Source organism: Dipodomys ordii, unplaced genomic scaffold, assembly GCF_000151885.1.
Source record: "Dipodomys ordii isolate 6190 unplaced genomic scaffold, Dord_2.0 Scaffold22, whole genome shotgun sequence".
Lineage (NCBI taxonomy): Eukaryota > Metazoa > Chordata > Mammalia > Rodentia > Heteromyidae > Dipodomys > Dipodomys ordii.
The window spans coordinates 6958318-6981962 of NW_012267238.1; the positions used below are offsets into that span (position 1 = coordinate 6958318).

At 40.3% G+C, this 23645-nt stretch overlaps 1 protein-coding gene and 1 pseudogene across 1 annotated transcript in view; one reads left to right on the forward strand and one right to left on the reverse strand.

The window, feature by feature from the left end:
• Gab2 (GRB2-associated binding protein 2) overlaps positions 1-1031 on the reverse strand; it is a 25652-nt gene extending 24621 nt beyond the window's left edge. The window contains exon 1 of the mRNA XM_013013973.1: positions 1025-1031. Within this exon, the coding sequence (XP_012869427.1) occupies positions 1025-1031 (7 nt within the window). The remainder of the gene's footprint in view (positions 1-1024) is intronic.
• Positions 1032-20007: 18976 nt separating this feature from the next.
• Positions 20008-20140, forward strand: LOC105984095 (annotated as a pseudogene).
• The last annotated feature ends 3505 nt before the right edge of the window (positions 20141-23645 follow it).

Sequence of the window (23645 nt, forward strand, 5' to 3'; positions counted from 1 at the left end):
CTTTTTCTATTCCAGAAGAAAGTTGTCCAAGGCCGCACAAGGATACTAGTCCAGGGATCGTTTTTCTATTCCAGAAGAAAGCTGTTATCATTGTAAATGGTGTGTGTGTGTGTGTGTGTGTGTGTGTGTGTGTGTGTGTGTAAGTGTGTAAGTGTGTGTCCATGAGATCCAATTATCAGGGCACTGGCCAAGTGGATGGTTATTTTGTTGTATTTGTATTACTCACATTTGCCTGGTAAGTAAACATTTCTGGATCAAGCTATTAAAGATTAGTATAAATAATTCTTCAAGTCAAAAATATGTTTCCTAGTATTTACAATAACTATAAAGTAGCGGAAGGAGATAGAGACAGCTGAGAAAAGCAGTAACATGAGATCCCAAGAGACCTTTCTGCAACTATGAAAGAGTCTAAGAAAGAACATCTCAGAGCTTGAGAAAGCCAAGCTGGAATATCTTGACCTTGGTGCATATGATCTCAAGATATATGTGAGTAGAAACTGATTCTGCCGAGGGTTCAGGGGAAAGGCATTGGGTGGGTGTGGCTAATGGGTGCTGCACAGTTCCTTACAGAACATCAGAGATACATGCCTTGCCTTCTATCAGGCCTCTAGTTAGAATTAATCATGCCTTTCTGTATTCCTTTTATGTACTTAGTTTTACCATGTATTTTAGGAATCGAAGATATGTCATATAAAACAAGAATGTGAGCCATTAGATGTCAGAATCTAGACCCACTCCCATTCTCCAACAGTGGTGAGTACAATATTTATGTCTGGCAAATGGTTTGAACTAGAAAATATTCAATGAGCGTGTCACAAACCTAAGCCAGAATCTTTCCTCTCTGGTCAGAAGAAAGAACAAACAACAAGCTCTAGGATACAAATGTAAACTGTTTTCTAGGGTGAAAGAAATTGTTCTCACCTAGTAAAGTTTCCTGGGTGGTATGTGTTTTGGAGAGCAAATCTGTATTTAGTCTGTCCTGTTCATTTCAGAGATCAGAAGACACGCTTACTTCTTACTTTACCTGACATGCCTATTACCTCTCTTATACAGACCTTACTCTTTGTCCCTTATTCTTGAAATAGCTAGGTGGTTCTCCTCAAATCATTCACACTTGGAATGAAGCATTATTTATTTATTTAGTTTGGTGGTGGTGCTAGAGCTGGAAACCAGAGTCTCATGCTTTCTAGGCAAGTCATCTACTACTGAGTTGCTTCAGTAGCCCCTGGAATGAAGCACTAAAGTCATTTGTGTAGGGTTATGAGCATTTAACATTGGCACTAGGCTAGAATTTGCAGGCTAGTATAAAGGGTAGATATTTTTCTTGCAGTTAAATGCACACTGCTGTTAGAAAGAAAATTTTTATTCAGGGCAGGACTTCTGCATTTTCCCTAAGGGACTCTGGGAATATACTATTGTCCTCATGAGACTCCTTTTCTCCAGTAGATGCTGTAAGTTCACATTTTAACAACACATTTGACCTTGTAAACTTTCTACAAAAATATTTAAAAATAACAGTATTTCAAAACTAACCAGCTTTTTTTTGGGGGGTGGGGGTCCGGTCGTGGTGCCTGAACTCTGGGCCTGGGCGCTGTCCCTCAGCTCTTCAGCTCAAGGCTAGCACTCTACCACTTGAGCCACGGTGCCACTTCCGGCTTTTTTCTTTTTGCTTATGTGGTGCTGAGGAATCGAACCCAGGGCCTCGGGCATGCAAGGCAAGCGCTCTACCACTGAGCCACCTTCCCAGCCCCAAACTCAAAGTTTCATGCAGGGTCTTCTTGCTTAACTGATGAAAAATAATTGCCAAGTGGATTCCAGAGGCCAGTATAAAATTTCAGGTTTTCCCAGGGACTCTGAGACAGCATATGCCTGGTCATGTTTCCAATCTGCCACTGATTGGATGAGGTTCTGGGGAGTGGCTGCCTCCACTTTCCCATTAGCTGAAGGGAGGGTTCTGGGCTGCTCTGTTTTCCTCACTAAAGCTGCTCCCTTCAGATGGCAATTGTCTTCTGTAAGTGGGATGTGGTTTACACATCAGGAATCAGGGCTGATTCTTAGGCCTGAAATTGGTAGCGTTCATCACTTTATCATTACTCCATGTCACATCCACTAAATAAAACTTGCAAAAATCGAACTGAACATTTCACAGAAGCTCCATGGTATGGCACACGTAATAGAAAAAGTTATTAGATTAACAATTGAGAGATTTGACCCTTTTTATGGGTCTACTTGACCTTGCTATTTGATTGTGAAGGAATCACAGCCTCAGTTGCCTTGGTATGAAAAGACACTAGTACCACCATCCCTGCTATAATCATAGAGGGCTGCTGAGAAGACCAAACTGAAGAAATACACACCAAAAAAACTGTATATGGATGTCCAAAACTATACATGATGTCCAAAAAGCAGAAATAGCCCAAATGTCTATTAACTGATGAATGGCTAAATAAAATGTGGTATTCGACATCAAGGGCTATTCTTTAGCCATATACATGAATGTGTACTGTTTTGATAAGCTTTAAAAATACTGTGCTAAGTGGGAAGAAACATGCTTTAATCTGTGTGAAAAGTTGCAAACACTGAAACTCCCTGGGATGCCTGGGAATGGGACCAGAGAGTAACTGCTGATGACTGAGGTTTCTTTCTGGAGCAATGAAAAATTTCTAAAAGAGACTGTAGTGATGGTTATATAATTTGTCCATGTATGAAAACCTTTTGAAATATATGCTTTAAGTGAGTGAAATTTGTGGTATGTGAAATGTATCTCAAGAAAAAAAGCTGCTTTCCTCAGAAAGTTAAAGAAACTGCATTTGATCTATCAGTTTCACTCATAGGTATATAGCTTAGATAAACATGCAATACCTTGCATGTGAATATTCTTAGCATTACCCATAATAGCCAAAGAGTGGAAACATCCAAATGCCCATCAAATGATCCACTAATAAAATGTGGTATGTCTTGTACAATGGAATATTATTCAGCAGTAAAGTACTGACATAAATTACAATATGTATTAATCTTAAAAACATTCATGATAAATGAAAAGCCATATTCTTTTAAATGAAATGTCTATAACTGGCAAATACTGAGGCAGATAGTATATTCACGGTTGCTTAGTGTTAGGGGAATGAAGAGGGAATGTATAGGGTTTTTCCGGTGGCTGATAAAAATGTCCTAAAATTAGACTGTGCTGATTGCAGAACTTACTAAAAATCATTGAGTTGAACACTTTTAAATGCTTTTAAAAGTACACACATATACAAGTCCTTGCCAAACTATGAATTGTATGCAAGAAATTAATTAGAGCCTAAAACAGTACATCTGACCTCTATTTTTTATTTCCTCTTTGAAGGGAAATGGAACACTCAGAAAACACTAAGTTTTTGCTGAAGTGCTAGCTCTTGGTGTAGACATTATTCTCCTTGCACTATCTTTAGCACCCTCTACCTCCTCCTCACTCTCTTCCAACTGCATTGCTCACAATCACAATCCTCCACTCCATGATCACTGTTCACAATCACAATCCTTTACCCCACAAGCACACTGCTGGCAGTGTGAATATCAGTAAAACAAGGATACATGGTTTGGAGTCAGAAGGTCCAAGTAAGATAAAATCTCACCCAACTGGGATAAAATTAATGAGTGGATGAGAGGGCCTGTGTCAGGAGCCAGGACATCAGGAAGCAGATTCAATTTGCTGTTAACTAGTTGGGAGATCATGTACAGGGTCACTAAGCTTCAGTTCCTGTTCATGCCTGGCCAGCCTATCTGTCTCTCTGGCTTGTTTTACCAATTAGATGAGAAAAGAATGTGAAAGCAAACACATACACATGCAAAAAAAACCCCAGCCATTAATAGGATTTATTTTTATTGCTTGATATCCTATGAGGGGAGAAAACATGGCACAAATAAGGAAAAACATTAAAGAACGTGAGGCTGGACTGTTTGGATACTGGGTAGTGAGGTTGTTGTACTGATGTGACTTGGGTCATTTGGAAGGTCAGTCAATAGAGGCTTCCAGATTCCTGGCCTGGGCTTCTATCTCTAAGTCTAGACTAGAGATAGTACCCACAAATGCCTGAGTCAACTTGTTTTCTTTTAAAGAGCGTTTGATATTTTCCCTTTTCTTCCTGGCTTCTTTTTTAGGGCCCTATGAAATCACTCCCCTTTCTTTCCATACCACCCCTGGGAAGCCTGCCCAGCTCACAAACCTTGCCCCCACCCTCAGAGGAAAACTCTGAAGGGTTTTGACCAAGGAGCCAGGCCTAGGCTGGCCAGCCATCAACGGCTGGTGATAACAGGAGCAGGAAGGGAGGCTGGCCAAAGTTTCTGGAAAAGATGACTGGCCAAATAATGACTAGTTCCCTTATCTCAATGCTGCCTTTATCTTTATCCTGTCCCCCAAATAATTCCCACCCTCAAGGCTCACTGGGTGTCTCAGAATCCAAACAGTGGTTGACCAAAGAACATGTTGGAGCCCAGGCTGACTCAAAGCCTGGCTTTGCTAATACCTAGCACTGTAGCTGTAGACATGTGAATAAATGGCTTTGATTCTCTTGCTTAACAGGGATCATACACACTTTGTAGGGCTGCTGTGAGGATGAGAGATCATTTTATGTAAAGCATTTAGCATAGCACTCAGCTGTTCTTATTGTTTCTATTCCAGGAGTATACAAGGTACTGATGAGACCTTGGGATTGGCCAAGAGGTATGACTTACTTTCTAAGCCATAGTGGATGTTTGGAAGGCAATCATCACTGTTTTTGTCACAATATATACTGTACAGATGTTATATAGGAGACGAATGACAAGTATATTGGCTGTAATTGCTTCAGCTGCCTTTTAACTAAAAATCCATCTTGTGTTTCTAGTCCATTCTGTGAGGTAGACACTGTTACCATTCTGTCCTCTTCCCCATCCCCTCCAGGATGAAGAAACTGATGCTCAGAGAAATCAGTAATTAGTAATGATCTCTAGGGTAACACAGCTAGAAAGTGGATTTGAAAAGGCTGTTTTCAAATCCAAGTCTTTCACCTGTGTAGGGGAAAGACTTTCCACCAGAAGGCACAGTCAAATGACAAAAATGAGGGTCTAGGCCCAAGAATACTGCCATACGGCTGTGTGAATGTGGGTATACCATTTCATCTTCCTGGACTCACGTCAAAGTTTTCTCTGAGAATCTTAAATACAGAGAGTTTATCCCACCAAAGACTAAACGAGTCATATTTGCGCAGAGATTTAGATGGAGATTTTCTGATTTGATTTTAACAATCCTACCAATTCCAAAAAGTAGGACCTAAAAACTAAATTAAAGAATAAATAGTTGTCAAACCTTCTGTTTCATCAAGAGTATACATTTGAAAACCATCTACCTCCTCACTGGAGTTAATTGAAGGGAGTTAAGTGAAAAATGAGGATCCGATGGGGGATAAGGGTGGGGACAAAATTCTAAAACACGAAAGCACACTGACAATGCTGAGGGCATGACTGCATTGAGGACCCAAGGTCATTTAAATTCACACTTATAAGCTTGAAGTAATTTAAGGAGTAATCCTCAGAATCTTCTGGTTCATAGCATAACTACAGAAGTAACTCATAAATCCAAGGACAAATACAAAATGGCTCTACTCCATACTCTGATTCAAGTTGCAATTGAAAGGGTCTCTAGAATCCAATTAATCACTTCCTCTACCCACCCCCAAATCTCCTATCTACAATTGAAGAAACTATGGCCCAGAAAACAAGAAAGTTGTCCAAGGCTGCACAAGGCTCCTAGTCCAAGGATCCCTTTTCTATTCCAGAAGAAAGTTGTCCAAGGCCGCACAAGGATACTAGTCCAGGGATCGTTTTTCTATTCCAGAAGAAAGCTGTTATCATTGTAAATGGTGTGTGTGTGTGTGTGTGTGTGTGTGTGTGTGTAAGTGTGTAAGTGTGTGTCCATGAGATCCAATTATCAGGGCACTGGCCAAGTGGATGGTTATTTTGTTGTATTTGTATTACTCACATTTGCCTGGTAAGTAAACATTTCTGGATCAAGCTATTAAAGATTAGTATAAATAATTCTTCAAGTCAAAAATATGTTTCCTAGTATTTACAATAACTATAAAGTAGCGGAAGGAGATAGAGACAGCTGAGAAAAGCAGTAACATGAGATCCCAAGAGACCTTTCTGCAACTATGAAAGAGTCTAAGAAAGAACATCTCAGAGCTTGAGAAAGCCAAGCTGGAATATCTTGACCTTGGTGCATATGATCTCAAGATATATGTGAGTAGAAACTGATTCTGCCGAGGGTTCAGGGGAAAGGCATTGGGTGGGTGTGGCTAATGGGTGCTGCACAGTTCCTTACAGAACATCAGAGATACATGCCTTGCCTTCTATCAGGCCTCTAGTTAGAATTAATCATGCCTTTCTGTATTCCTTTTATGTACTTAGTTTTACCATGTATTTTAGGAATCGAAGATATGTCATATAAAACAAGAATGTGAGCCATTAGATGTCAGAATCTAGACCCACTCCCATTCTCCAACAGTGGTGAGTACAATATTTATGTCTGGCAAATGGTTTGAACTAGAAAATATTCAATGAGCGTGTCACAAACCTAAGCCAGAATCTTTCCTCTCTGGTCAGAAGAAAGAACAAACAACAAGCTCTAGGATACAAATGTAAACTGTTTTCTAGGGTGAAAGAAATTGTTCTCACCTAGTAAAGTTTCCTGGGTGGTATGTGTTTTGGAGAGCAAATCTGTATTTAGTCTGTCCTGTTCATTTCAGAGATCAGAAGACACGCTTACTTCTTACTTTACCTGACATGCCTATTACCTCTCTTATACAGACCTTACTCTTTGTCCCTTATTCTTGAAATAGCTAGGTGGTTCTCCTCAAATCATTCACACTTGGAATGAAGCATTATTTATTTATTTAGTTTGGTGGTGGTGCTAGAGCTGGAAACCAGAGTCTCATGCTTTCTAGGCAAGTCATCTACTACTGAGTTGCTTCAGTAGCCCCTGGAATGAAGCACTAAAGTCATTTGTGTAGGGTTATGAGCATTTAACATTGGCACTAGGCTAGAATTTGCAGGCTAGTATAAAGGGTAGATATTTTTCTTGCAGTTAAATGCACACTGCTGTTAGAAAGAAAATTTTTATTCAGGGCAGGACTTCTGCATTTTCCCTAAGGGACTCTGGGAATATACTATTGTCCTCATGAGACTCCTTTTCTCCAGTAGATGCTGTAAGTTCACATTTTAACAACACATTTGACCTTGTAAACTTTCTACAAAAATATTTAAAAATAACAGTATTTCAAAACTAACCAGCTTTTTTTTGGGGGGTGGGGGTCCGGTCGTGGTGCCTGAACTCTGGGCCTGGGCGCTGTCCCTCAGCTCTTCAGCTCAAGGCTAGGGCTCTACACTTGAGCCACAGCACCACTTCTGGCTTTTTTCTTTTCTGCTTATGTGGTGCTGAGGAATCAAACCCAGGGCCTCATGCATGCAAGGCAAGTGCTCTACCACTGAGCCACCTTCCCAGCCCAAAACTAATCAGCTTTATAAGAGGCAAGCTTTCTTCAACTCTCATTAAGAGGTAACTGGCAATTAGTACAAAACAGATAAAACTGTGGGAAGAGTATTATGAATCATCAGCAGTGGAATAACCACAAGAACAGTATCATAACGTACATCAATCCATGTAGTAAGGTTAGATTCTAAGAGCTCCAGCTTTGCCTAAGGAATTAGACTACCTGTAGAATCATCTGATGAAGGTTTTGCTTTAGGAGAGGCAGTCTGGTACTAGTGGGAAAGGAACATGGGCTTTTATTGCCTGAATCTCAGCTTACTTGCTGTGAAACCTAGGAGTAGCACCAGAGTCCAAGGGTCCTAATTTGTTTTTTGGTGTTTTTTTTTCTCTTATTTTACTTTATTTTTACTTTGAAGTATCACATACATAATCAGGCTGGCTTTGAACTTGTAAACTTTCTGTTTTCCTCTTCTTTTTTTTTAAAACATTTTAAAAATTATCATCTTTAAGTAGTTGTACAAAGAAGTTCCCATTCTATAAAACATGCATGAATACAAGGTGTCTGACAACATTGTCACCCATTACTCTTGACCCATCCCTTCTCTAAATTGAGATTAGGTGATTACATAAATTTCACAGTATTGTGGAATAGTGATACTTCGTTAAAGTCACAAACACATTTTAACCTTCGCAAGGCAAATCATCATTATCATAGTTTATGAAGTTTGTGAATTCTAAGAGCTTTGACAATACAATTATTTCTTCCACACCAGGTGATGTTTACATTTCTTTTCCTTTTGCTGTTCCCTCTTTCCCTATCATTCCTCCCTTCTCATCACCGTCTTTGGGTTGCTTAGTTCTTTTTCTTCTATGTCCAGTGCGGCTGAGAAGGGTCCTGCTTTGTAAATTCTATGAAAGTGCTATTGGTAGTTTTTGGAGAAGTAAGAAATGCCAAGGTGCCTGAACATAAGTGCACCTCACGTGAAAACTCTCTAGCTTCTGCCACTCATCTCCAAGTCTTGCCTCATAATGCATCAGCATCTCTAGGCTTTTTCACTGGGGCCCTAAGAGAAGAATTGTCTTTTGAACACTATTAGGTGGACCAGAATTGAACAGGCCTGAGATGTGTGAGCAGACTAGAACAGGGATCATCAGCAAGCTATGGCTCATGTTAAATCTGGTCTTTTTTTTTTTTTTGTCAGTCATGGGGTTTGGGCACTGTACCTGCGCTCTTCAGCTCAAGGTGAGCGCTCTACCTCTTGAGCCACAGTGCCACTTCCGGTTTTCAAGTGGTTTATTGGAGATAAGAGTCTCACAGACTTTTCTGCCAGGGCTGGCTTTGAACTGTGATCCTCAGATTTCAGCCTCCTGAGTAGCTAGGATTACAGGCATAAGCCACCAGCGCCGGGCCTAAATCTGGTCTGTTTTGGTGAAGTTTTACTGGAATGCTCTATACCTAAATGTTTATGTGTTACTTATGGCCACTTACACATTACAACAGCAAAACTGAGTATTTGGAACAGATAACATACAAATGGAAAAGTCTAAAATATCTACTGTTTGGCCTTTACACAAGAAGTTTGTGAACTCCTAGACTGGAGTCTCATTCCGTTTTATATAATCATATACCTTCTTTCAGAATATTAGCATCTAAATTCATCACTAGAAAGTCAGAAGTTAGCTGAAATCTAAACCAATGAATCCCCAATTTTCAGTTTGAAGCAATAAAGAGAAGAAACTTCAAGAAAAGCAGGTTTGGATAACCAAGGAATACTTTTTTTTTTTTGCTAGTCCTGGGGCTTGAACTCAGTGTCTGGGCACTGTCACTGAGCTTCTTTTGCTCAAGGCTAGTACTCTACCACTTGAGCCACAGTGCCACTTCTGGCCTTTTCTGTTTATATGGTACTAAGGAATTGAACCCAGGGCTTCATGCATGCTAGGCAAGCACTCTACCACTAAGTCACATTTCCAGCCCCCAACGCATACTTTTATAAAATGAATTAAAATCATAAGCATTTTTATTTCAGTATATTTTGGACACAAACCAAGTGGTTTCATAAAGTTCTCTAAAAAATCCTACATTATGGCTTTAAAGAGTCTGAATTATTATTAACATGTTCTTTTGATAAAATAGTAATGTTTTAATATGTGCATATGGTATTTTATAATTTGCTTTGATGTCAACTAGTATATACACATACATGTATACAAGCACATACACACAGCCTATTAGGGGTGTGACAGAAATTGAACTGGATCTAGGAATCAATTTGGGAAGAAATGAAACAACAATATTGAATCTTTTACCCAAGATAGTGTATGTCTCCATTTATGGAGTCTTTAATTTCTCCTAGTGATATTATTTTTTGTATAGAGATCTCAGCTTTTTTGTTGTTCAATTGGTTCCTAAGTATTTAATCTTTTGATACAATCATAAATGCAGGTGTTGAAAATAAAATTTCCAGTTATATTCTTATCCTTAATAACTTTGTCATTTCCGATAACACTAGGAAGTTGGCAAGGTAGTACTCTCTTCACTTAAGACATGAAGAGAATGAGCTTCAGAGAAATGATGATACTCTACCTTACAGATCTATTAGGAAGTGTCCAAGCCAGGATACACATCCATATCTTTTTCACACTGAGTTCTGATCCCATTATACACTGGGGTAAGAGGGTAGATGAGAAGCATATGCTTTATACACAATGACTATACAGAGAACCGGTAAAATTAAAAGCACAGCTCATGACTAATAAACATCCTGACAGGCCCTTTTTGCAATCTGATCTAAATTGCTTTTCAGTGACTTCTTATCACATTTCCATGTCTTATTTTCATCAAAACACTATTGTCGTAATTCAGACATTTTGTTTTTGAGCTGTCTCTTTCCCCTTTACTGTAAACTCCTTTGAGTCTGGGCCCCCGAGCTGGGCTCACACCTGCAATCCTACTCAGGAGGCTGAGATCTGAGAATCACAGTTCAAAGTCAGCTTGGGCAGGAAAGTCAATAGAAATCTTTTTTGTTGTTGTTGTTGTTGTTGGTCATGAGGCTTGAACTCTGGGCCTGGGCGCTGTCCCTCAGCTCTTCAGCTCAAGGCAAGTGCTCTACCACTTGAGCCACAGCACCACTTTCAGTTTTCTGGTGGTTTATTGGAGGTAAAAGTCTCACAGACTTTGCTGTCTGGGCTGGCTTTGAACCGTGACCCTCAGATCTCAGCCTCCTGAGTAGCTAGGATTTCAGGTGTGAGCCACCAGCGCCCGGCGTCAATAGAAATCTTATCTTCAATAAAGTACCAAAATGCTGGAAGTGGAGTTGTGGCTCAACTGTAGAGCACTAGCCTGGAGCTAGTACTAGGACAGTACCCCAGGACAGACACAGACAAAAAAATTTGGAACCCAACACATCCTGTTCACCATTGATGCCTCAGTGTGATACTCAACAAAACAAGCTCTCAGGTTACCTGACACAACAGTGTAATGGCTACCAGCCCTTGCCCTCCCCACATTCACATAGAGGTTGCACTGGTTAGCTGTTCTCATTGGTGGCAGCAGAACTCGCAGACAGTTTCTGTGAGATAGGAGATGTCTTTTACAGAAGCCCTTGGCTGGAGAATTCACACTGACCTGGCCAAACCACCTTCCTGCCTTCTCTCCACAGGCATAAGACCCACACATCCCAGTCTCAAGGTATTCCTTGTTTTCGCTGGCTTTCCCCCTTTCATCCCTTACCACAGGCTCACTTCCTAAGTGTCTACATTTTTACCAATGTCTGCTTTTCAGAGAACCAAACTAACACACCCAGTTTCCAGAACAGAGCTTAGTGAACAAATGATTGCCTCTCACTCCGAAATGGCCAAGTCCCTCAGCTGGCTGCTCAGCTCTGTTGATGATGAGGTGGACTCCAGTGGATGTGAAACATCTGCCCTACAAAGGGTGAACAAATGTAACAGTGATACTCACTAGACACCATATTAAAAATGAACTACAATATACAACTTGTGGGTGGAATGGCAGGGAAAAACTAGGAGAGAGTGAGGGAAGGGAAGTGACACTATCTGAAAAGAAATGTTCTTTTTGCCTGACTTACGTAACTATAACCCTTTCGTATATCACCTTTCTAATAACTAAAAAAATGAAAAAAAATCTGTTCTACTCTTAGAGGAAACTGAAGTTATGGGGTAGGTAGGTCAATGGCAAAAGCTGATGTCATCTTTTTTAAAAATAATATATATTTTTTATTGTAAAGATACTGCAGAGAGGGGTTACGGTTACATGAGTAAGGTATCAAACATTGTTACCCCCTCCTTTGTTTTGCAATGTCATCTTTAAGAACAGTCATGCTGGTAAGGCCAGAGATGGGCACCACAAAGCAAGAGAGATGGAATTGAGTCTTTTCCAGTTCCTGACCACATACTAAAGCCTCTAAACATGTGCCTGGATCTATACATAGAATTTCAGGGGACAACTTAGTAGTCAAGAGCACTGATTCTGAGGCCAAACTGTCTGGCTTTGAACTGCAGCTCTTTTACTTACTAGTTGTGCAAACCAGGGAAAGTATATCATCATCCTTGAGCTTCAGTCTCCTTATTTGTAAAGTGGGAGTGATGAAAAATCTCTCTCTCATAAGGTTATATGAGTGAAGATCTGTAAAATGCTTAGAACACTGCCTGTCATACAGTAAACTCATTTTAAGTATTAGTCTTTATTATTTATTAGTAGTACATTTAAGGAATAACCACTTTTGTCTATTCCCCAAACTTAGAACCGTGTTTACTTTGTGATTAATACATTTACTAAATAAACCCTGCTGACTTCGGGCTTGAGCTCGAAGCATGGGTGTGATCCCTGAGCTTTTCTTTGGCTTAAAACTAGTGCTCTACCACTTGAGATACTTTTTTTGCTCTTTAAAAAAATATTACTGATATTTTATTCTTTTTTCTTTTAGTGCTGGTGACTGAATACCTTGAGCATTTAGGCAAGTACTTTACCCATAAACCACATCTCCAGCCCTATTCCTTTATTAAATATAAATTTTTATTGTTATAATTAAAAGTGATATATAGAGGAGCCACAGTTTTTTGGTGTTTAATGGGAGTCAAGAGCCTCATGGGCTTTCCTGCCTAGGTTAGCTTTGAACTGCAACCCTCCGATTTCAGGTTCCTAAGTAGCTAAGATTACAGGCATGAGCCATTGGTGTCTGGCTCAAAGGTCAAGTTTTTACTCTAGCCTTGCCAGTCAGCTGTGTGCTCTCCCCTCTGTTGACCTCTGGATATGCTGTCATTGAGGAGTTTGGAACCAAACACTCCCTAAGGACTTTTCAAGATCTCATATTCTAGAAGTTTCTTATACTATGCAATGTATTCCCTTTTGTCTTGGCTAATATGATTCACCAGCCAAGAAGAAATGTGCTGTTCATTGACCTCATCCAGAAAAGGGTGAAGAGGAGGCAAGAAAAACCAAACAGTAAAGAAATTGTACATACATAAAATAAAACTTAGATCATTAGCATAACCCCATCTTCTCAGGCTTGCTAGGACATCATCCATTTTGAGAGATTTACTTATTTATTTATTTTGTACTTGATGCTATTTTTCAGTATTTAGAACTTCAGGTATTGTTGAATTTAAACCTATGAGTAAGGGTTTTTTTGGTGCTTTTTTTTTAAAATGGCTAATTAGAGATATAAGAGTCTCATTAACTTTCCAGGCTGGTCTGGTCTGACTTGTAATCACAATCCTCAGATCACAGCCTCCTGAGTAGCTAGGATATAGACTTGAGTCACTGGCACCTGGCTCTTTTTCTTAATTTTTGAGAAATGAAGGAAGTTCTCCAAATATTTGGGATTAAACATTTTTGTACTTATACTCATTTACCAAGCTCTACCCAAGTATTGTAACTAAATAATACAAATGAGTTAATTATATGTGTGAATTTACTGCTAACTACATTTATCGGGTCTCTACTAATGTGGTAGAAATAGAAAGACAAGAAAGACAACAGAAAAGAATGAAACATGGTCCCACCCGGTCTTTCACACAATTGTTTCCTCTGCTCAGCAATCTATTCCCAGTTCTCTACAGCAACTGGGAACTTAAACAGCACCCCAGAAAGAAAACAAGAGAAACTTGAATTACTTGAGACAACCCTGCATTGACTAGGCTTTCACTGAATTGATTAAATTCTCTATTTCTGTTACTGGCCAGATGGCAGTTTGCTAATGAAGTTAAATGCAGAAAAATTAAAGAGTTTAAAATTTTCATACTTAAAAAATCTGGCAGATGTATTTTTGGCACAGAGCCAACCATGGTTCAATTAAAGTCAGGTGAATCTTGCTGAAAATGGAGGTGGCAGGGAGTCAGTAAGAAGAGTTCCAAAGGAGTTTGGAGGAAAACATAAACGGGAGAACAAATTGGCTCAGGAATTCGCTCAAAGCTAGTACTCTGTGGTGTGCACTGAATGAGTGAACACAGAATGGAAAACTGGCATCACTTAGAAATTGGGGCAGCAAGTCAGGCGCCAGTGGCCCACGCCTATAATCCTAGCTACTCAGGAGGCTGAGATTTGAGGATCTCGGTTCAAAGTAGCCCAGGCAGGAAAGTCCATGAGACTCTTACCTCCAATTAATCACCAGAAAACTAGAAGTGGTGCTGTGGCTAAAGTAGTGCTAGCTTTGAGCTGAAGAGCTCTGGGACAGTGCCCAGACCGAGTTCAGGCCCTCCCCCCACTCCCCGCACACAGCAGAGTCCAAGTGGAGAGGGAAGTATGTTCTGAGGAAGCAGAAGTGGATTTTCTTCAGAAATTCATGTAGACAGTGATGGCAACCCAGAAATCTTCCAGTGGGCACTGGGGCTCCTGCCACTGGGCTAATGGCAAGGAAGACTCTACTCTGTGAGAGGAACTATATAAATAACAGCAGGATATGGGGGCTGATCCTGGTTGGGATCTGAAGCTACAGGGAGTTAGAAAAAAAAAACAAACAACTGAAGAAGAGGAAAGTGAGCAGGATCCCTGTGTTCACTTTACCTAGACAGAGGAGCAGGCTAGAACTGAGGTGACAGAGCACCCCAGAGCCCTACTAGAATGCTGGAGTGCAGGGTGGATTGAATTTGGTGGTAGATTCAGAGGCCTGAGCACAATAACAGAAGCATAGGTTGGGGACAGGTGATCCTGAAACCAGCAACACTGCTTTCACTGTTTTTAGGTAATTCCATTTTATGGATGGGTGAAAAAAAAAAAAAAAACGCTGCTTTCTCCCCTCTCATTTATGCACTTTTAGAAATGGTCACATGGGGCTGCCCATTTTAATGATGTACAATTATGGAAAAACGATTATTTACTAAAACTGTCATTCCACACACAGAAAAGAACACATTTCAAACATGCACACACAGAGTTGCTGAAAAAAAGAGAAGCTTAAAAATTTGAGTATATGTAGCCTTATGAAACTGATTTTATATTGCTCCTCATCATTTTCATTATTTGGGGGGACTAAGAGAATTTTCATAGTTCAGCCCCCATCTGCTATTCTGAAGTCTCTGCCACAGCACAGTATTTTCACACTGTGTCCCAGGCAAGCCTGGAAGAAGAGGGACAGACATTTGGATCTAGGTCCAGCTTGTAGAATCTGACCATTTCTCTCGAAAGCATTCAAAGTGGCTCCTAATACTCGATCCATATATTGTGTTCCATGTAAGATTTGATTAAAAAATAACTCTTAAAACAAGATTTGAAAATCACTCCTACTTTACTGTTGAAGAAGGTAAGACCTTCTGATTTCTGATGGCTAAAGAGAGATGACAGTTCAGATGAACATTTTTCACTGATTTTGTAACATTCAGAATCTTATGTACAGTTGTCTGTAAGTGGATGTTTCATCATAATGAGGAGTTTCTGGGGACCAGAGTTACCTTACCACTAAACACAAAGTTCTGATACTATCTCTGTTTCAAAATTAAGAATTAGAATGGGTTTGGAATCTGCTCTGGGACCAAGTCAGTAATCATTTATTACCTTCCTTCACGAGGGCTAATCAAAGGAAAATTAAAGAAAGGGAGAGGAGACTTCAAGAGATAGTTGGGAACCATCCAGCTGCTGGTGCTGAGGATTTGGGACGAGATGCTCACATCTTTGAACAGTCTGTGGGTTTTGGCAGGTAACACTAGACTTAATCTATGCTGGCTGGCTGGGGAGTTGAAGAGGAATGTCTGATATGAAAGACAGAGCCGGAAGAAGGATCGAGGTTTAAAATGAAGAGAGTAGGGTCAGGTTTCTCTCTGTCTCCTTTTCCTCCTCCAGAGTCTGGACTTCCCTGAAGGTCAGAGCTGGGCCTGGTCTAGGACAGTGCAGAAGGGTCTGTGGGAATTTTATAGAGTTCATATTTCAACTCAAAACTTGATTTAAGGATGAGTAGGCCCAGCTGTAAATAAAAGTCATCCAACAAGCAAAAGATTTAAGAGGAAGGTCTGACATTTCAGGACTATTTCGATTTTTTCTTTTTAGGCAGGAGGATTTCACATTTGGCTGGAAACTGGTCTGGATGGAGGTTTTATTTTCCTCATTGTCTCAGTGGAAAAAAGGGTGGGTGATTCAGACAGCAGCCTCCGCCTTTGGGCTGGGGCCTGGGTCAGTCTCCACTTGGTGTGTACTTTGCTCCTCAACAATGAGTCTCAGCCTGGGGAAACACTCTCATCTCCCACGCTGACTCTCAGCTTCCAGCCAGGGTTCCCAGAGGAGTTGGAAATCTGATTTCATTTATATATTAAGAAAAGCAACAACAAACAATACAACCCCACAAATGGTTGGGGGAGAGAACAGGAGGAAGAGGCCCTCCCAGGGATGAGTAGAGAGAAGGGTGAGGTCTCTGAGAAATGATTCTTACCTCCCCACCCTACTCCACTCCCAGCGCTCCTACTCTTTCATCACAGAGAAAGCACCAAGGACATTAGAAGGCCTCTGAGTAGGCTGCTGGGTCTTGCATAGCCCTCTATGCTGTAAAGGTCCAGCGGGAGTATAGGGCTCCTGATCCTCTCCCCAGCGAGGAAGGAGCTATCTGAATACCTTAGTCACATTCTTCCACTGGATGCTAAACATTTCCTCACAGGCATTCCTATAAGTATTACAGCACCCCCATGGGACCCAGGACTTAAAATATTCTTCTGGGGAATTAGTTGGGAAACACATAGATTATTAGAAACTTAAAATATTCATAAAAATTGACAGGGGGTCAGTCTCACCAACTTTTTTTTTTTTGGTAGGGAAAAGATTGAGAACAGTTGGTTGGAAATTGGGAATTTTTCACTCCACACAATTATAGTCATACAATTACTATGAAATGTCGCCCAATTTGATATCTCAAAATGAGATGCTTCTCTGTATCTTGCTGATTGAATCTGCATATAACACAAGGCTTTTGTAAGCTAAACCCCAAGCTCAAATTCACAGTGGTTTGCTGATTACTATAAGACAGATCTAAGACTATTATTATGCCACTTTAGTCTTCAGTGATTAATAAAATGGATAATGGCATCTTACTTTCAAAATAGTCATTTCTCAATAATTATTTGCGGTTCTTCCTTCTTGCTATTTTGTGACTTAGATTCAGCCATGATAAACATGCCTGTGAGAAATGGTTTGAACAAAGGAGTCAGCACACACAACTCTAGAATGCTTTCAGGCCATGCTGCACAAGTGCCCTATAGCACTATGTCCTTCCTGTGCAAAAGGAAGAATGCCAGGAGCCCTTACCTATCTGATATTCTTTCTCTGTACTTAAAGGAGACTGCAGAAGTCTCTAAAAATACCAGAGATTTAAATCATATCCTCTTCATCTTGTTCTACCAATATAAAAATAATCCTTGTGGAAAATGTTGTAATGGCAGCTACTGTTCACACTATGTCTTACACTTCTTGTGTGAGGCAGCATCACCTCTATTCTGCAGAGGAGAACACTTCAGGGAAGTAAAGTTACTTATGTACCATCATACAGCAATTAAGTAGTAGCACTGGGATACAAGCCAGGTAGGCTGCCCGTCAGAGTCCATACGATTACATTGAGGGAATTAAAAGGAAGTAGAAATCCTCATCTTTGAGGATTCAAAAGGGTGAGGGCTTTCCTAACAACAGATGACTCGTGAGCACATGAATAATTCACCAAAGCTCTCTGCTGAGAGCTGGTTCTTTTTGTGTGTGGTACATCTGGTCAGGGCCAGCTGCCCATGGCTGGGCCACAAATGTGAGAGCTTGGACCCTCCTGTTTGTAAACAGAGCTCAGAGAGGCTCTGCTTCCTTACACTGGATTATGAAGGCTAGCTATTTTGACTCTCACAAGGAGATAGGACTCTTACTTTTGTTTGTGTGTTCATGTATACACATGCATGTGCACACAAAAACAAGTTCCAGCTCTTGATTATTTGTTCTTGGAGTTGCTTTTCCTCCTAGGCCATCATCCTGAATTCCTTCTTGATATTCATATTCACTTTCATTCCTGCTCTGATCTTGATCCTGCAGGTTTTATCTGAGATATTTTTTGGCTGAAATACGTGAAGAACTGAAGGGTGACACTAGAAATAAGAATCTGGGGGTGGTAAGAGTTGGGGAAAAAAAAACTAACATAGATTCCATCTGCCACCAAAACTCTTCCAGCCCAAAGTGAAAAACAAGTTTTCAATAGGTCCCATCACAATCTGAAGGAAAAGAAAGAAAACAAAGAAAAAAGGAAATATTTGCTTTAAGGAGTGCCCTCACATGAAGGGTTGGCTACAGGACCAGGCAACAGTCTGGGATGTGGACTCAACAGCCCCCAGGGAGCCCTGCTTTGCAGCACAATGTGCTTCATCCTTCAGGAAACAGCTTGGTACTGCCTGTGAGCCTGCAGTGTGTGTGGATGCCCACTGCAACAGTAGAAGCATTGGGTGCAAACACAAATGATCTTAAAATAGTTTACAAAAGGAAATTGAGACTCTGATCAGGCGGCTTGCACACGTAGTTGGAGAGTAGTGATTTGAAACAGACATCCTCATGTCCTCCTTCCTCCCTTTCCCCTCCCCAGATAATATCAATAGAACCTGTTGACTGGACTAAAGCTCCACTAAACAGAAATTTCAAATACAGGCACCCATGCATGAGCACACATCATTACCTGGGTGATAAAAACCTTATTTCCTTACCTGAGGGCTTTACAGATCTAACATAACCCAGATGTGATTGGATTTTTTTCCTGTTCTAGGGCTTGACCTCAGGGCCTAGACACTGTCCTTGAGTCTTTTTTTTTTTTTTTGGTTGGTCGAGAGGCTTGAACTCTGGGTCTGGGCACTGTCCCTGTGGTCTTCAGCTCAAGGTGAGTGCTCTACCTCTTGAGCCACAGCGCCGCTTCCAGTTTTCTAGAGGTTTATTAGAGATCAGAGTCTCACGGACTTTTCTGTCCAGGCTGGCTTTTGAACCATGATCCTCAGATCTCAGCCTCCTGAGTGGCTAGGATTACAGGCGTGAGCCACCTGCGCCCAGCTGTCCTTGAGTCTTTGTGCTCAAGGTTAGTGCTCTACCATTTGAGCCACAGTGCCACTTCTGGCTTTTTCTGATTAGTTTATTGAGGAGTCTCAAGGACTTTTCTGCCCAGGCTGACTTCAAACCAGGATCCTCAGATCTCAGCCTCTTGAGTAGCTAGGATTACAGGTGTACCCGGTTTGTGACTGGATTTTTAACAGCAGGTTGTCTTTCCAGAAGAAAGTCTACTTTTCTCAGAAGGGTCTAACAAAGACTCCTCAATTTCGTAGACAAGCTTGCTCTGGTATTTAAATCTCTAACAAATAATCTTTTACAACTTTTAACAGGCAGACTGCTGAGAAAATACTCATTTGTTACTCCTTGGACACTTGCCATCCTAGCTGATACCTGGTGTCACAGTCCTCTGTGACCATGGAGTTATATTTCTGTCCCCTCACTGGACTATTTATAAATACTGGAACCATACTGATCATCTGTGCAACCTCATTGGTTATGATGGGGGCTGGCATAAAATAAATGCTCAATAAATATTTTCTGAATAAATGTGTAAATGAACACTTTTATATCAATGACAGCAAGCCTAAAGAATATGGTTTCTACATATTCATTGCACTTAAATTTTATAGAGTAATAGTAAGAATTCAGGTAATATCTTTTAACTATACTTAAAAATATCTTTTTTGGTCTCTTGATGCTGCAATGCAAGTGGGAGCACCAGACCTTGGGCTTGGAGCCAGACGCCATGAACTGTTATAAGAAAATGGCAGACAAGGGCTGGGAAGGTGGCTCAGTGGTAGAGTGCTTGCCTAGCATGCATAAGGCCCTGGGTTCGATTCCTCAGCACCACATAAGCAGAAAAAGCCAGAAGTGGTGCTGTGGCTCAAGTGGTAGAGTGCTAGCCTTGAGCTGAGGAGCTGAGAGACAGCTTCCAGACCCAGAGTTCAAGCCCCATGACTGACAAAAAAAAGAAAAAAGAAAAAAAGAAAAGAAAATGGCAGACAAGTCTGACATGGGGGAAATCGCCAGCTTCAATAAGTCGAAGCTGAAGAAAACTGAAACGCAGAAGAACACCCTGGTGACCAAAGAGATCACTGAACAGGAAAAGCAGAGTGAAATTTCCTAAGAACCTAGTGTCCCTGCCCCCACCATCTCAGAGACATCTCTTGATGTGGAGGAAGAGCTACCTGAAAAGTGGACACAAGCCACCAATCCTGCACTGTAAACTCCATACCAATGCCATCGGCCTGTGGGGCTCTGAGGGGACGCCACTCTCCCCATCCGAATGCCAAATTCTCAGTTTGCCCTGGGATGTTATAGAAAATTATTTGTATGATTAATGAAAATAAAACACACCTCATGGCATGGCAAAAATTATCTTTTTTTTAAAAAAAGGTATTCATAGCACAAATATTTCTTTTACTACATCTGGAATATGTTTTTCTTGGTGGAAACATCTCTAATACCCTAAGAATATATTATGATTAAAAGCAATTTGCTTGCTGGTTACTTTTCTTCTTACCAATACCTATTTCCTAAAAGGTGGAGATAACTCTTGGGCCCATCTCCCATATTTACAAAAGCTGTCAGGTAAGGGGCTTTGTAGAGTTTCTTCCCTGTCCTTTAGTTCTTTTTTTTTTTTTTAAATCCCTACCACCATTTTTTTTCTTTTTAAATAAACATTATTCCTCACCAGGAACAAAAGAAAGGGGGTGGGAGAGAAACAAGTAAAATTCATGCAGCCTATAAATGACAAACATCTTGGGCGAAAAAACAGAAAATATCACAAAAGAAGCAAAGGTGACACCAAAGTCATTAAGGGTAACTTGGGCTCATGATCTTTTCCCAAGGATGCTAAAAATTATGGAATGTCTAGGCAGGACATTTGGTCCATAATTTGTGAAGCCTAATATAAAATGAAAAGGCAGAGATCCCTGTTCAAACATTACCAACTCCAACATGGACATATTCCTTTCTAGGAGTATGGCCCTGGGTGACACATGGGTTATCTGGGCATGAAGCTGGTCCTTGGTCCAAGGGTCCTTAAAGCAGGTGGTTGTCAAAAAATCACCTGAGGATTTTTTTTTCTTTAACTGAGATAGCCAGTACCAGTGGCTCATGCCTATAATCCTATCTACTCAGGAAGCTGAGATCTGAGAATCAGGGTTCAAAGCCAGTCAGGACAGGGAAAGTGTGAGACTCTTATCTCCAATTAGCCAGAAAGTGGAGCTGTGGCACAAGGGATAGAGTGCTAGCTTTGAATGAAAAAGTTCAGAGAGACTGCCCAATCCCCAGCTGAAGTTCCAGTTGAAGACCTGCATAACTGTGCCAACTGAAAAAAAAAATCACTGAGGGCTGGGGAGTTGGCTCAGTGGTAGAGCACTTGCCTTGCATGCATGAGGCCCTGGGTTCGATTCCCCAGCACCACATAAGCAAAGAGAAAAATGCCGGAAGTGGCGCTGTGGCTCAAGTGGTAGAGCGCTAGTCTTGAGCTAAAAGAGCTGAGGGACAGCGCCCAGGCCCAGAGTTCAGGCCCCACGACCAGACCCCCCCAAAAAAATCACTGAGATAAATTCACATACTATAGATTTCACCACTTAAAAGTGCAAAAATTAGAGGTTTTCCGTATATTCACAAAGTTGGGCAACTATTATCTGTATCTAATTTCAGAATGTTTTTTCATCTCCAAAAGAATCCCTGCAATTCTCATCAGTCACTCCCCATCCCACTATGATCTGCCAATCTACTTCCTGTCTGTGGATTTGTCTACTCTGGAATTTCAGATAAATGGACTTATAAAATATGTAGATATAGTCTTTTAGTCTTGAAGGTTCATTCATGTTGTAGCATGTACTGGTACCAAATACTGGCTGAGTAATACTCCATTATATGTGTAAACGACATTTTATTGACTAATGGGCATTTGAATTATTTACAACTTTTGGCTATTATAAGTAATGCTGTTATGAACATTTCTTGTATAAATGTTTATGTGAACATATGTTTTTATTTCTCTTGGGTAAATGCCTAGAATAATTTCTAGATCATATTATTATCCTATGTTTAACTTTTTGGAAAACATACTTTTCTAATGTGGCTGTTATCATTTTACATTCTCATGAGCAAAGTAAAGGTGAGATGCTGTGTTTCCCACATCTTTGCCATCGCTTGATATTGTCCATCTTCTTAATTACCTCCATCTTAGATATGAAGTGGTACATGTGCCACTGAGGTTCTGATATGCATTTCCTTGATGGCTAATGAAACTGAAAATCTTTCCATGGCTTTGGCCTTTTATAATAGATCTTCTCTAGAAAAATATCTATTGAGATCATTTGCCACTTAGCTTTACTTTTTAAAGGAATTTTATCATTTGTGTGCCAGTATTGAGGCTTGAACTTAGGGCCTACGCACCATCTTCTCTTAGATTTTTGCTTAAAGCTGGCACTCTATCACACCTCTACTTCCAGCTCTTTGATAGTTAATTGGAGATAAAAGTCTCATAGACTTTTCCTGCCCAAGCAGGCAAACTTGATCCTCAAATCTTATCCTCCTATGTAGCTAGATTACAAACATGAGCCCTCGGTACCTAGCTTTTTCAGGACTTTTTTTTTTGTTGTCTTTTCTTTCTTGGTACTGGGGATCAAACCCAGGATGTTGCATTTGTTAGGAAAGTGCTTTGCCACTGAGCTATAGCCCAGTCCATTTTTTAAGGACTTTTAAGAAAAAATTTTGAACAGTGAAACCAAACTTAGAAATGTATGCTAATAAAAATCATAAAATTTGAAATTATTTTAAGTTTATTAGGTTAATTATTTATGACAAGTGTGATAAATTGGTACATGCATACAATGTGTAATAATCAGAGTAGTTAGCATTTTCATCACTTAAAATTTTTAATTGACTTATTATACATACTTATGGAATATAATCTGATATTTCCATACCTATAAATGATGTATGTTGATCAAATCAAGGCAGTCAATGTTTTCATCTCTTTATCATTGCTTTATGTTAGGAAACTTTGAGACTCATTCGACTATATATTTAGAAAATATATAACAGACTATTATGAGCTAGTTATAGTGCTATAGAAAATGAATTAAATTATTTTATTTGACTACCATAATAGCAATCTATTCATTTCTACAGATACTACTTAAGGGTCTTTGTCTCAGAAACAGTTCTGGGTCCTGGGTATAAAGCCAGCAATATGACAGCATGACTGGGTATATACACTGGATTATATTCCAATGTCCACACCTAACCATAAATGGAAAATGACTTCAAGTAGATAATGTATATAATGACAATAAATTAAATAGGGATAAGGAGCTTGATAGTGAGGTTAGGGCAGATGTTTATGACGATGAACTATTTTTGAAAATACCTGAATGATTAGGAGAATAGATCGTGTGAATATTGCTTAGGAAGAGAGAATGGAGAAAGTGTATCTCCAAGGCAGTCCCCCCCGCCCCCAACTCCCCGCCTTTTTTTGGTCAAGGGGCCTCTGTGCTGTCCCTCAGCTCTTCAGCTCAAGGCAAGCACTCTACCGCTTGAGCCACAGTGTCACTTCTAGTTTTCTAATAGTTTACTAGAGATAAGAGTCTCACGGACTTTCCTGCCTGTCCT